Below are 15227 nucleotides of genomic sequence, written 5' to 3' on the forward strand. Positions count from 1 at the left end.
TTGACTGTAGATGGACCCACAACACAACCACCTCTCACACTATTGACCGTAGATGGACCACAACACAACCACCTCTCACACTATTGACTGTAGATGGACCACAACACAACCACCTCTCACACTATTGACTGTAGATGGACCACAACACAACCACCTCTCACACTATTGACTGTAGATGGACCACAACACAACCACCTCTCACACTATTGACTGTAGATGGACCACAACACAACCACCTCTCACACTATTGACTGTAGATGGACCACAACACAACCACCTCTCACACTATTGACTGTAGATGGACCACAACACAACCACCTCACACTATTGACTGTAGATGGACCACAACACATCCACCTCTCACACTATTGACTGTAGATGGACCACAACACAACCACCTCTCACACTATTGACTGTAGATGGACCACAACACAACCACCTCTCACACTATTGACTGTAGATGGACCACAACACAACCACCTCTCACACTATTGACTGTAGATGGACCACAACACAACCACCTCTCACACTATTGACTGTAGATGGACCACAACACAACCACCTCTCACACTATTGACTGTAGATGGACCACAACACAACCACCTCTCACACTATTGACTGTAGATGGACCACAACACAACCATCCCTCACACTATTGACTGTAGATGGACCACAACACAACCACCTCTCACACTATTGACTGTAGATGGACCACAACACAACCACCTCTCACACTATTGACTGTAGATGGACCACAACACAACCACCTCTCACACTATTGACTGTAGATGGACCACAACACAACCACCTCTCACACTATTGACTGTAGATGTACCACAACACAACCATCTCTCACACTATTGACTGTAGATGGACCACAACACAACCACCTCTCACACTATTGACTGTAGATGGACCACAACACAACCATCCCTCACACTATTGACTGTAGATGTACCACAACACAACCATCTCTCACACTATTGACTGTAGATGGACCACAACACAACCACCTCTCACACTATTGACTGTAGATGGACCCACAACACAACCACCTCTCACACTATTGACTGTAGATGGACCACAACACAACCACCTCTCACACTATTGACTGTAGATGGACCACAACACAACCATCCCTCACACTATTGACTGTAGATGTACCACAACACAACCATCTCTCACACTATTGACTGTAGATGGACCACAACACAACCATCCCTCACACTATTGACTGTAGATGGACCACAACACAACCACCTCACACTATTGACTGTAGATGGACCACAACACAACCACCTCTCACACTATTGACTGTAGATGGACCACAACACAACCACCTCTCACACTATTGACTGTAGATGGACCACAACACAACCACCTCTCACACTATTGACTGTAGATGGACCACAACACAACCACCTCTCACACTATTGACCGTAGATGTACCACAACACAACCACCTCTCACACTATTGACTGTAGATGGACCACAACACAACCATCCCTCACACTATTGACTGTAGATGGACCACAACACAACCCCAACTAGGACTGTTGCAGTGACCGTATTACCGTCTTGACGGCGCAGAAAAATTCCACGTGACCATTGAGTCACTGTAATCTCCTCTTATGCACTCTGGACGTATGTTGGTAGTACTAACGACCATCAGGTCCTAATGGCCTGGTACTCAGGGCTCTAACCACCATCAGGTCCTAATGGCCTGGTACTCAGGGCTCTAACTACCATCAGGTCCTAATGGCCTGGTACTCAGGGCTCTAACCACCATCAGGTCCTAATGGCCTGGTACTCAGGGCTCTAACCACCATCAGGTCCTAATGGCCTGGTACTCAGGGCTCTAACCACCATCAGGTCCTAATGGCCTGGTACTCAGGGCTCTAACTACCATCAGGTCCTAATGGCCTGGTACTCAGGGCTCTAACTACCATCAGGTCCTAATGGCCTGGTACTCAGGGCTCTAACTACCATCAGGTCCTAATGGCCTGGTACTCAGGGCTCTAACTACCATCAGGTCCTAATGGCCTGGTACTCAGGGCTCTAACCACCATCAGGTCCTAATGGCCTGGTACTCAGGGCTCTAACTACCATCAGGTCCTAATGGCCTGGTACTCAGGGCTCTAACTACCATCAGGTCCTAATGGCCTGGTACTCAGGGCTCTAACCACCATCAGGTCCTAATGGCCTGGTACTCAGGGCTCTAACTACCATCAGGTCCTAATGGCCTGGTACTCAGGGCTCTAACCACCATCAGGTCCTAATGGCCTGGTACTCAGAGCTCTAACTACCATCAGGTCCTAATGACCTGGTACTCAGGGCTCCAACCACCATCAGGTCCTAATGGCCTGGTACTCAGGGCTCTAACTACCATCAGGTCCTAATGGCCTGGTACTCAGGGCTCTAACTACCATCAGGTCCTAATGGCCTGGTACTCAGGGCTCTAACTACCATCAAGTCCTAATGGCCTGGTACTCAGGGCTCTAACTACCATCAGGTCCTAATGGCCTGGTACTCAGGGCTCTAACCACCATCAGGTCCTAATGGCCTGGTACTCAGGGCTCTAACCACCATCAGGTCCTAATGGCCTGGTACTCAGGGCTCTAACTACCATCAGGTCCTAATGGCCTGGTACTCAGGGCTCTAACTACCATCAGGTCCTAATGGCCTGGTACTCAGGGCTCTAACTACCATCAGGTCCTAATGGCCTGGTACTCAGGGCTCTAACGACCATCAGGTCCTAATGGCCTGGTACTCAGGGCTCTAACTACCATCAGGTCCTAATGGCCTGGTACTCAGGGCTCTAACTACCATCAGGTCCTAATGGCCTGGTACTCAGGGCTCTAACTACCATCAGGTCCTAATGGCCTGGTACTCAGGGCTCTAACCACCATCAGGTCCTAATGGCCTGGTACTCAGGGCTCTAACTACCATCAGGTCCTAATGGCCTGGTACTCAGGGCTCTAACCACCATCAGGTCCTAATGGCCTGGTACTCAGGGCTCTAACCACCATCAGGTCCTAATGGCCTGGTACTCAGGGCTCTAACCACCATCAGGTCCTAATGGCCTGGTACTCAGGGCTCTAACCACCATCAGGTCCTAATGGCCTGGTACTCAGGGCTCTAACCACCATCAGGTCCTAATGGCCTGGTACTCAGGGCTCTAACCACCATCAGGTCCTAATGGCCTGGTACTCAGGGCTCTAACCACCATCAGGTCCTAATGGCCTGGTACTCAGGGCTCTAACCACCATCAGGTCCTAATGGCCTGGTACTCAGGGCTCTAACCACCATCAGGTCCTAATGGCCTGGTACTCAGGGCTCTAACTACCATCAGGTCCTAATGGCCTGGTACTCAGGGCTCTAACTACCATCAGGTCCTAATGGCCTGGTACTCAGGGCTCTAACTACCATCAGGTCCTAATGGCCTGGTACTCAGGGCTCTAACCACCATCAGGTCCTAATGGCCTGGTACTCAGGGCTCTAACTACCATCAGGTCCTAATGGCCTGGTACTCAGGGCTCTATTGTCCCTCTAACCACTCTGACATCAATACAAATGCTATCGAAAATCACATCAAACACTTATCATTAAAACAGTATCATGCTTTTAAAACTCACCTCACTGCGATTATCAGTTTGAAGAAAGAAGTTCAACAGCAGGTTGAAACAGAGTGTAAAACATGGTCCTTGTGGATGCTAATTCTAAAGCCTAACAAAAGGAAATGGACAGAGCTTTCTCAGGTGACGATTCATTCAAAAACATCCACATAGCATGTTAATTTATGCATAGGCTTCTGAGCCTGGGGGGAAAAAAACTGAGTTAAAATAATGTTTGTGCCGTTATATAATACATAGCCTAACGCATATTACGCATGGCAGAAAAAACTGTCTTTTACATGACAATAATCAGCTGACAAAATGTTATGACTGCCACAGCTATCCCTTACCCTGTCACTGAACCGTTTACCCCGTCGCTGAACCGTTTACCCTGTCGCTGAACCGTTTACCCCGTCGCTGAACCGTTTGCCCCGTCGCTGAACCGTTTGCCCCGTCGCTGAACCGTTTGCCCCGTCGCTGAACCGTTTGCCCCGTCGCTGAACCGTTTACCACGTCGCTGAATCGTTTACCACGTCGCTGAACCGTTTGCCCCGTCGCTGAACCGTTTGCCCCGTCGCTGAACCGTTTGCCCCGTCGCTGAACCGTTTGCCCCGTCGCTGAACCGTTTGCCCCGTCGCTGAACCGTTTGCCCCGTCGCTGAACCGTTTGCCCCGTCGCTGAACCGTAGATCAGGGGTGTCAAACTCATGGGTTGGGAGGGGAGTTCCTTACTGAGACCTAGACAACCAGGTGAGGAGAGTTCCTTACTGAGACCTAGACAACCAGGTGAGGGGAGTTCCTTACTGAGACCTAGACGACCAGGTGAGGGGAGTTCCTTACTGAGACCTAGATGACCAGGTGAGGGGAGTTCCTTACTGAGACCTAGACGACCAGGTGAGGGGAGTTCCTTACTGAGACCTAGACGACCAGGTGAGGGGAGTTCCTTACTGAGACCTAGACGACCAGGTGAGGGGAGTTCCTTACTGAGACCTAGACGACCAGGTGAGGAGAGTTCCTTACTGAGACCTAGACGACCAGGTGAGGAGAGTTCCTTACTGAGACCTAGACGACCAGGTGAGGAGAGTTCCTTACTGAGACCTAGACGACCAGGTGAGGAGAGTTCCTTACTGAGACCTAGACGACCAGGTGAGGAGAGTTCCTTACTGAGACCTAGACGACCAGGTGAGGAGAGTTCCTTACTGAGACCTAGACGACCAGGTGAGGAGAGTTCCTTACTGAGACCTAGACGACCAGGTGAGGAGAGTTCCTTACTGAGACCTAGACGACCAGGTGAGGAGAGTTCCTTACTGAGACCTAGACGACCAGGTGAGGAGAGTTCCTTACTGAGACCTAGACGACCAGGTGAGGAGAGTTCCTTACTGAGACCTAGACGACCAGGTGAGGAGAGTTCCTTACTGAGACCTAGACGACCAGGTGAGGAGAGTTCCTTACTGAGACCTAGACGACCAGGTGAGGAGAGTTCCTTGGTGGAATGAGTTTGACACTTGAGGTCCTCAAGCAGACCATCTATGGACAATTACTTTAACAATGTTTCTATGATAGTTGTTGGCTATCCACTTTGTAGATTTTTAAGTGCCTAAACATGTCAAATGTATAATTCAATTATCATGGATATTTTGTTTATTTGTTTATTTTTTTTCCCCAAACCATTCTGGATGATTTTCGTGAACTTTTTAGTGTGTACCTAAAGTTAGGGTTCAGCCCTTAGAGGTAATTGTTGAATGCATGTACTCTCTTTTCCTCCTCCTTTCTCCTGTCCTTTTTTTCCAGGTGATCCAGCAGACTGAAACAGGCCATGCTGAGCTGGAGCTCTTCCCACTCTACCTCCTCTTCCTGCGGCAGCAGCCCGCCACACGCACCCCCCAGTCCAACATCTGGGTTAACATGGGTATGACCAGCCTGAGAATGTTCCCCCAGCACCTCCCCAGAGGTAACGTAAGCCTGCAGCAAGAAAGAAAGACGGCTTGCTAGGAGCCAACAAACGCTTCTACTACTACTGTGGTCCACCCCTAATCATGCTGTTATAATGGACTGGTCCACCCCTAATCATGCTGTTATAATGGACTGGTCCGCCCCTAATCATGCTGTTATAATGGACTGGTCCGCCCCCTAATCATGCTGTTATAATGGACTGGTCCACCCCTAATCATGCTGTTATAATGGACTGGTCCGCCCCCTAATCATGCTGTTATAATGGACTGGTCCACCCCTAATCATGCTGTTATAATGGACTGGTCCACCCCTAATCATGCTGTTATAATGGACTGGTCCACCCCTAATCATGCTGTTATAATGGACTGGTCCGGCCCCTAATCATGCTGTTATAATGGACTGGTCCGCCCCCTAATCATGCTGTTATAATGGACTGGTCCGGCCCCTAATCATGCTGTTATAATGGACTGGTCCGCCCCTAATCATGCTGTTATAATGGACTGGTCCACCCCTAATCATGCTGTTATAATGGACTGGTCCACCCCTAATCATGCTGTTATAATGGACTGGTCCACCCCTAATCATGCTGTTATAATGGACTGGTCCACCCCTAATCATGCTGTTATAATGGACTGGTCCACCCCTAATCATGCTGTTGTAATGGACTGGTCCACCCCTAATCATGCTGTTGTAATGGACTGGTCCACCCCTAATCATGCCCCTAAAATGGACTGGTCCGGCCCTAATCAAGATATTAGAATGGACTGGTCCAGGTTTGGCGGATGCCAGGAGAACGCTGCTTGCCCAAATGCATAGTGTTAACTGTAAAGTTTGGTGGAGGAGGAATAATGGTCTGGGGCTGTTTTTCATTGTTCAGGCCCCTTAGTTCCAGTGAAGGGAAATCTTAATGCTACAGCATACAATGATATTCTAGATGATTCTGTGCTTCTAACTTTGTGGCAACAGTTTGGGGAAGGACCTTTCCTGTTTCAGCATGACACTGCCCCCGTGCTATGCCACCCTTACTTCTCGCGGCTATGCCACCCTTACTTCTCGCGGCTATGCCACCCTTACTTCTCGCGGCTATGCCACCCTTACTTCTCGCGGCTATGCCACCCTTACTTCTCGCGGCTATGCCACCCTTACTTCTCGCGGCTATGCCACCCTTACTTCTCCTGGCTATGCCACCCTTACTTCTCGCGGCTATGCCACCCTTACTTCTCGCGGCTATGCCACCCTATCTCGCGGCTAGGCCACCCTTACTTCTCCTGGCTATGCCACCCTTACTTCTCGCGGCTATGCCACCCTTACTTCTCGCGTCTAGAGGCACTGTGAGACAGAGCGCTGCGCGGAGGAACTAGAGCGCTGCGCGGAGGAACTAGAGCGCTGCGCGGAGGAACTAGAGCGCTGCGCGGAGGAACTAGAGCGCTGCGCGGAGGAACTAGAGCGCTGCGCGGAGGAACTAGAGCGCTGCGCGGAGGAACTAGAGCGCTGCGCGGGGGAACTAGAGCGCTGCGCGGAGGAACTAGAGCGCTGCGCGGGGGCACTGTGAGACATTAGAGCGCTGTGCGGGGGAACTAGAGCGCTGCGCGGGGGCACTGTGAGACATTAGAGCGCTGCGCGGGGGCACTGTGAGACATTAGAGCGCTGCGCGGGGGCGATTAAATCACCACATCAGATGTCTGTCCCAGAGGAGTTAGTTTGGCTCCAGTCACAAATACAAACTGACCAGGCATATAAATAATACCATATATAATATATACCATTTAGCAGATGCTGTTATCTTAGTCATGCTGCATACATGTTAGGTATGGGGAGCCTCAGCGGGAATCGCACCCACAATCATTGGTGACACACTGACCAAAGAGGAAGGCTGTGCTGCTGGGAGAATGACTAGACCAAAACACACTGACCAAAGAGCAAGGCTGTGCCGCTGGGAGAATGACTAGACCAAAACACACTGATCAAAGAGCAAGGCTGTGCCGCTGGGAGAATGACTAGACCAAAACACACTGATCAAAGAGCAAGGCTGTGCCGCTGGGAGAATGACTAGACCAAAACACACTGATCAAAGAGCAAGGCTGTGCTGCTGGGAGAATGACTAGACCAAAACACACTGACCAAAGAGCAAGGCTGTGCTACCTGACTTTTCATTTCCCCTTTCCCTTTCTGTTTCCTTAAAAAAAAATATTGGCAAAGTATTACTAATCAATCACATATTAAGATGTTTTTTATTTTAATTTTTTTACTTTACTTTTCAAATAAATAAATTCCATTTAGTTTTTTATTAATTGTTTATAAACTGAACTAATAGATTTTGTTGCCTTTTTGATTGGAGGCGTTTTTAATGTAATGACTCAGTCTGTATTAATTAAATAACCAAATCTAAAACACCCCTTTCTTGCTGCTTCCTTACACCTAATCCTACAACTATTCTCTATGTCTTATAATAATGTGTTGATTTAACTCATTTTCTACAAGTTGATGTGAGTCTGGGATGTGAGTCTGGGTGAGAGACTATTTACAATATTACAGGACTTTTCAGTCATTCTGAGTTTGATGAGCTTATAGTTCACTAAAGGCTGGAGTGTTCTCCTCCCCCTCTCCTTCCCTCTCCCCTCCCTCTCCCACCTCATTGCCCCTTCACTCTCCCCCGTCCTCTCGCTCACTCCCACCCCCTCTCTCCTCCCTCTCCCTCCTCCTCCCCCTCCAGGTAACGTGCCCTCCCACAACGCTCCTCTGAAGCGTGTCCTGACCTATACAGGCTGTTTCAGCCGCGTGGGAACCATCAAGGACATCCACCTGTACCTGTCTCAGAGGCTACGCATCAAAGACGAGGACATGAGGCTGTGGCTCTACAACAGCGAGGTGTGTGTGTGTGTGTGTGTGTGTGTGTGTGTGTGTGTGTGTGTGTGTGTGTGTGTGTGTGTGTGTGTGTGTGTGTAGGTAGGTAGGTGTGTGTGTGTGGAGCACCTGTCATATGCTGACCACTACATTTTCTAAGTGATACTACGGTGACATGATAAAATATAAACTTGCAGATGTTGACCTCTCATCCAAACCTCCCCCCAGAACGATCTGACCCGGTTCTTCTCCTTCCCCCAGAACGATCTGACCCAGTTCTCCCCCCCCAGAACTATCTGACCCAGTTCTCCTCCCCCTCCCCCCAGAACTATCTGACCCAGTTCCCCCCCAGAACGATCTGACCCGGTTCTCCTCCTCCCCCAGAACGATCTGACCCGGTTCTCCTCCTCCTCCCCCAGAACGATCTGACCCGGTTCTTCTCCTTCCCCCAGAACGATCTGACCCTGCTGGATGATGAGGACCACACTCTGGAGGGCCTGAAGATCCAGGACGAGCAGCACTTAGTTATCGAGGGTACGTTCAAATGGACACTCTGTTAGCGAGGTTACGTTCAAATGGACACTCTGTTAGCGAGGTTACGTTCAAATGGACACTCGGTTAGCGAGGCTACGTTCATTATAGACACTCGGTTAGCGAGGCTACGTTCAAATGGACTCTCGGTTAGCGAGGCTACGTTCAAATGGACACTCGGTTAGCGAGGCTACGTTCAAATGGACACTCGGTTAGCGAGGCTACGTTCATTATAGACACTCGGTTAGCGAGGCTACGTTCAAATGGACACTCTGTTAGCGAGGCTACGTTCAAATGGACACTCTGTTAGCGAGGCTACTTAGTTAGCGAGGCTACGTTCAAATGGACACTCGGTTAGCGAGGCTACGTTCATTATAGACACTCGGTTAGCGAGGCTACGTTCAAATGGACACTCGGTTAGCGAGGCTACGTTCAAATGGACACTCGGTTAGCGAGGCTACGTTCAAATGGACTCTCGGTTAGCGAGGCTACGTTCAAATGGACACTCGGTTAGCGAGGCTACGTTCAAATGGACTCTCGGTTAGCGAGGCTACGTTCAAATGGACACTCTGTTAGCGAGGCTACGTTCAAATGGACACTTGGTTAGCGAGGCTACGTTCAAATGGACACTCGGTTAGCGAGGCTACGTTCAAATGGACACTCTGTTAGCGAGGCTACGTTCAAATGGACACTCGGTTAGCGAGGCTACGTTCAAATGGACACTCGGTTAGCGAGCCTACGTTCAAATGGACACTCGGTTAGCGAGGCTACTTAGTTAGCGAGGCTACGTTCAAATAGACACTCGGTTAGCGAGGCTACGTTCAAATGGACACTCGGTTAGCGAGGCTACTTAGTTTTCGAGGGTACGTTCAAATGGACACTCGGTTAGCGAGGCTACGTTCAAATAGACACTCGGTTAGCGAGGCTACTTAGTTAGCGAGGCTACGTTCAAATGGACTCTCGGTTAGCGAGGCTACGTTCAAATGGACACTCGGTTAGCGAGGCTACGTTCAAATGGACACTCTGTTAGCGAGGCTACGTTCAAATGGACTCTCGGTTAGCGAGGCTACGTTCAAATGGACTCGGTTAGCGAGGCTACGTTCAAATGGACTCTCGGTTAGCGAGGCTACGTTCAAATGGACACTCGGTTAGCGAGGCTACGTTCAAATGGACACTCGGTTAGCGAGGCTACGTTCAAATGGACACTCGGTTAGCGAGGCTACGTTCAAACGGACACTCGGTTAGCGAGGCTACGTTCAAACAGACACTCGGTTAGCGAGGCTACGTTCAAATGGACACTCGGTTAGCGAGGCTACGTTCAAATGGACACTCGGTTAGCGAGGCTACTTAGTTTTCGAGGGTACGTTCAAATGGACACTCGGTTAGCGAGGCTACGTTCAAATAGACACTCGGTTAGCGAGGCTACTTAGTTAGCGAGGCTACGTTCAAATGGACTCTCGGTTAGCGAGGCTACGTTCAAATGGACACTCGGTTAGCGAGGCTACGTTCAAATGGACACTCTGTTAGCGAGGCTACGTTCAAATGGACTCTCGGTTAGCGAGGCTACGTTCAAATGGACTCGGTTAGCGAGGCTACGTTCAAATGGACTCTCGGTTAGCGAGGCTACGTTCAAATGGACACTCGGTTAGCGAGGCTACGTTCAAATGGACACTCGGTTAGCGAGGCTACGTTCAAATGGACACTCGGTTAGCGAGGCTACGTTCAAACAGACACTCGGTTAGCGAGGCTACGTTCAAATGGACACTCGGTTAGCGAGGCTACGTTCAAATGGACACTCGGTTAGCGAGGGTACGTTCAAATGGACACTCGGTTAGCGAGGCTACGTTCAAATAGACACTCGGTTAGCGAGGCTACGTTCAAATGGACACTCGGTTAGCGAGGCTACGTTCATTATAGACACTCGGTTAGCGAGGGTACGTTCAAATGGACACTCGGTTAGCGAGGCTACGTTCAAATAGACACTCGGTTAGCGAGGCTACGTTCATTATAGACACTCGGTTAGCGAGGCTACGTTCAAATGGACACTCGGTTAGCGAGGCTACGTTCAAATGGACACTCGGTTAGCGAGGCTACGTTCAAATAGACACTCGGTTAGCGAGGCTACGTTCAAATGGACACTCGGTTAGCGAGGCTACGTTCAAATGGACACTCGGTTAGCGAGGCTACGTTCAAATGGACACTCGGTTAGCGAGGCTACGTTCAAATGGACACTCGGTTAGCGAGGCTACGTTCAAATGGACACTCGGTTAGTGAGGCTACGTTCAAATGGACACTCGGTTAGCGAGGCTACGTTCAAATGGACACTCGGTTAGCGAGGCTACGTTCAAATGGACACTCGGTTAGCGAGGCTACGTTCAACACTAGAATTAAAAATGTTATCTGACTGCTGAGTGTGTTGAAAGGTTATTTAACATTTCAGTGACCGCAAACTTGTGATTTTAAAAAGAGAAGACTAAAAGTAACACTTCTTTAGTCAGTCATTGATGGGTAAAACCTTCACCTCGTGTGTTTTTTTTTTTTAGTTCGGAACAAAGACATGAGCTGGCCAGAAGAGATGTCCTTCATCGCTAACAGCAGTAAAATGGACCGACACAAAGGTACAGTGGGATGATATCACTGACGCCATCATCATCGTCGTCCCGCTTTACATTCACAGTACATCGGTTACATACATTTACAATGCAGTTATCAAGAGCTTTCACTTTCACTATTTAGGATAGATTTATGTCTCTAACCTTCCTCCCCTTCTCTCCTAAAACCTTTCAAACATATATGTAATACTGTACATGTCTACCCCCCCCCCCAGTTGCTACGGAGAAGGGTGCCACGGGCCTCAGTAACCTAGGCAACACGTGCTTTATGAACTCTAGTATCCAGTGTGTTAGCAACACCACGCCCCTCACGGATTACTTCATCTCAGGAAGACACCTGTATGAACTCAACAGGTAGCTGGGGGGGGGGCCCTGTGTGTGTGTGACCCTGTGTGTGTCTCTCTGTCCCTGTGTGTGTCTCTCTGTCCCTGTGTGTGTCTCTCTGTCCCTGTGTGTGTGTCTCTGTCCCTGTGTGTGTGTCTCTGTCCCTGTGTGTGTGTGATCCTACGTGTGTGTGTGTGTGTGTGTGTGTGTGTGTGTGTGTGTGACGCTGTGTGTGTGTCTCTGTCCCTGTGTGTGTGTGTGTGTGTGTGTGTGTGTGTGTGTGTGTGTGTGTCCCTGTGTGTGTGTGTATGTGTGTCCCTGTGTGTGTGTGTCTCTGTCCCTGTGTGTGTGTCTCTGTCCCTGTGTGTGTGTCTCTGTCCCTGTGTGTGTGTCTCTGTCCCTGTGTGTGTGTGATCCTACGTGTGTGTGTGTGTGTGTGTGTGTGTGTGTGTGTGTGTGTGTGTGTGTGTGTGTCTGTGTGTGTGTGTGTGTGTGTGTGTGTGTGTGTGTGTGTGTGTGTGTGTCCCTGTGTGTGTGTGTATGTGTGTCCCTGTGTGTGTGTCTCTGTCCCTGTGTGTGTGTGTCTCTGTCCCTGTGTGTGTGTCTCTGTCCGTGTGTGTGTGTGTGTGTGTGTGTGTGTGTGTCCCTGTGTGTGTGTGTCTCTGTGTGTGTGTGTGTGTGTGTGTGTCTCTCTGTGTGTGTGTGTGTCTCTCTGTGTGTGTGTGTGACCCTGTGTGTGTGTGACCCTGTGTGTGTGTGACGCTGTGTGTGTGTCTCTGTCCCTGTGTGTGTGTGTGTCTCTGTCCCTGTGTGTGTGTGTGTCCCTGTGTGTGTGTGTGTGTGTGTCTCTGTCCCTGTGTGTGTGTGTCTCTGTCCCTGTGTGTGTGTGTCTCTGTCCCTGTGTGTGTGTGTCTCTGTCCGTGTGTGTGTGTGTGTGTGTGTGTGTGTGTGTGTGTGTGTGTGTGTGTGTGTGTCTCTGTCCCTGTCTTTGACCCTGTGTGTGTGTGTGTGTGTGAAAAGGTGTCCAGCTTGTAGGACAGCATTACTGACTTGTTGTTGTGTGTCTCTGACCCTGTGTGTGTGTGTGTGTGTGTGTAAAGGTGTCCAGCTTGTAGGACAGCATTACTGACTTGTTGTTGTGTGTCTCTGACCCTGTGTGTGTGTGTGTGTGTGTGTGAAAAGGTGTCCAGCTTGTAGGACAGCATTACTGACTTGTTGTTGTGTGTCTCTGACCCTGTGTGTGTGTGTGTGTGTGTGTGTAAAGGTGTCCAGCTTGTAGGACAGCATTACTGACTTGTTGTTGTGTGTCTCTGACCCTGTGTGTGTGTGTGTGTGTGTAAAGGTGTCCAGCTTGTAGGACAGCATTACTGACTTGTTGTTGTGTGTCTCTGACCCTGTGTGTGTGTGTGTGTGTGAAAAGGTGTCCAGCTTGTAGGACAGCATTACTGACTTGTTGTTGTGTGTCTCTGACCCTGTGTGTGTGTGTGTGTGTGTGTGTAAAGGTGTCCAGCTTGTAGGACAGCATTACTGACTTGTTGTTGTGTGTCTCTGACCCTGTGTGTGTGTGTGTGTGTGTGTGTGTAAAGGTGTCCAGCTTGTAGGACAGCATTACTGACTTGTTGTTGTGTGTCTCTGACCCTGTGTGTGTGTGTGTGTGTGTGTGTGTAAAGGTGTCCAGCTTGTAGGACAGCATTACTGACTTGTTGTTGTGTGTCTCTGACCCTGTGTGTGTGTGTGTGTGTGTGAAAAGGTGTCCAGCTTGTTGGACAGCATTACTGACTTGTTGTTGTGTGTCTCTGACCCTGTGTGTGTGTGTGTGTGTGTGAAAAGGTGTCCAGCTTGTAGGACAGCATTACTGACTTGTTGTTGTGTGTCTCTGACCCTGTGTGTGTGTGTGTGTGTGTGTGAAAAGGTGTCCAGCTTGTAGGACAGCATTACTGACTTGTTGTTGTGTGTCTCTGACCCTGTGTGTGTGTGTGTGTGTGTGAAAAGGTGTCCAGCTTGTAGGACAGCATTACTGACTTGTTGTTGTGTGTCTCTGACCCTGTGTGTGTGTGTGTGTGTGTGAAAAGGTGTCCAGCTTGTAGGACAGCATTACTGACTTGTTGTTGTGTGTCTCTGACCCTGTGTGTGTGTGTGTGTGTGTGTGTAAAGGTGTCCAGCTTGTAGGACAGCATTACTGACTTGTTGTTGTGTGTCTCTGACCCTGTGTGTGTGTGTGAGATCCTACGTACGTGTGTGTGTGTGTGTGTGAAAAGGTGTACAGCTTGTAGGACAGCATTACTGACTTGTTGTTGTGTGTCCAGAACCAACCCCATCGGGATGCGAGGTCACATGGCTAAATGCTACGGAGACTTGCTGATGGAGCTGTGGAGTGGAACACAGAGGAACGTTGCTCCTCTCAAACTCAGGGTGGGTTTATAAAATCCTGGCGTGGATGTGATTTCCTTCCTCCCTGTGGTGGACAACAGCTTGTGCCATGGCCTTACCGTCTCCATATGTGATATGAATGAATTAACGGCTATGTGGTTGTCTCATTCAGTGTTTTCTCTAAGCTACTTTTGTTTCCACTCCGTGAATTAATTAGCCTTCCCTGTAGCTCAGTTGGTAGGGCATGGTGTTTGCAACGCCAGGGTTGTGGGTTCGATTCCCACGGGGGGCCAGCACAAAAAAAAACATGAAATGTATGCATTCACTACTGTAAGTTGCTCTGGATAAGAGCGTCTGCTAAATGACTAAAATGTAAATGTAATTTTTTTTCTCACATATAAAAAAATATATAAAAAGTTTAAATTCTTCTAGTCAGGAACGTCTTTATAGCCCTCTGTCGCTAGAATGAACAGGATGCATCTTCCAGTGTTCTCCTGATAGGACAGGCGCCTGTCAGTCAGAAAGCCAGCAATGACAGGGAAGCTACTGGTTTGTCAGTCTGCTGTCTGTCCCGCCTCTCTCTCTCCTGGACCGGTGTTATTGTTTGTGCGTCAAATGTATTTTCATGGAAGGAGGAGAGAGAGCATGATGCTTTTTTATCATGTAAGTGGTAACGACGAGTCGACCCCCCCTGTTGTTTAACGGCGAGTCGACCCCCTGTTGTTTAACGGCGAGTCGACCCCCTGTTGTTTAACGGCGAGTCGACCCCCTGTTGTTTAACGGCGAGTCGACCTCCCCCCGTTGTTTAACGGCGAGTCGACCCCCCCGTTGTTTAACGGCGTAGTCGACCCCCCGTTGTTTAACGGCGAGTCGACCCCCTGTTGTTTAACGACGAGTCGACCCCCCGTTGTTTAACGACGAGTCGACCCCCCCCCGTTGTTTAACGACGAGTCGACCCCCCCGTTGTTTAACGGCGAGTC

General features: G+C 49.5%; 1 protein-coding gene across 8 annotated transcripts in view; it reads left to right on the forward strand.

The window, feature by feature from the left end:
- LOC106613358 (ubiquitin carboxyl-terminal hydrolase 32) overlaps nucleotides 1-15227 on the forward strand; it is a 107328-nt gene that overhangs the window by 58573 nt on the left and 33528 nt on the right. For 5 of the 8 annotated variants that reach the window (XR_006771245.1, XR_006771244.1, XM_045724865.1 and 2 more), the window contains 6 exons: nucleotides 5405-5564; nucleotides 8280-8434; nucleotides 8830-8944; nucleotides 11485-11559; nucleotides 11769-11907; nucleotides 14184-14289. Coding sequence is in view for 6 of the 8 variants with exons in the window: in XM_045724865.1 (XP_045580821.1) it covers nucleotides 5405-5564; nucleotides 8280-8434; nucleotides 8830-8944; nucleotides 11485-11559; nucleotides 11769-11907; nucleotides 14184-14289 (750 nt within the window). In the remaining 2 variants the exon portion in view is untranslated. The remainder of the gene's footprint in view (nucleotides 1-5404; nucleotides 5565-8279; nucleotides 8435-8829; nucleotides 8945-11484; nucleotides 11560-11768; nucleotides 11908-14183; nucleotides 14290-15227) is intronic. The other 3 variants (XM_045724868.1, XM_045724869.1, XM_045724866.1) reach the window with 3 other exon arrangements.

The sequence above is a fragment of the Salmo salar genome, chromosome ssa09 (genome assembly GCF_905237065.1).
Source record: "Salmo salar chromosome ssa09, Ssal_v3.1, whole genome shotgun sequence".
NCBI lineage: Eukaryota > Metazoa > Chordata > Actinopteri > Salmoniformes > Salmonidae > Salmo > Salmo salar.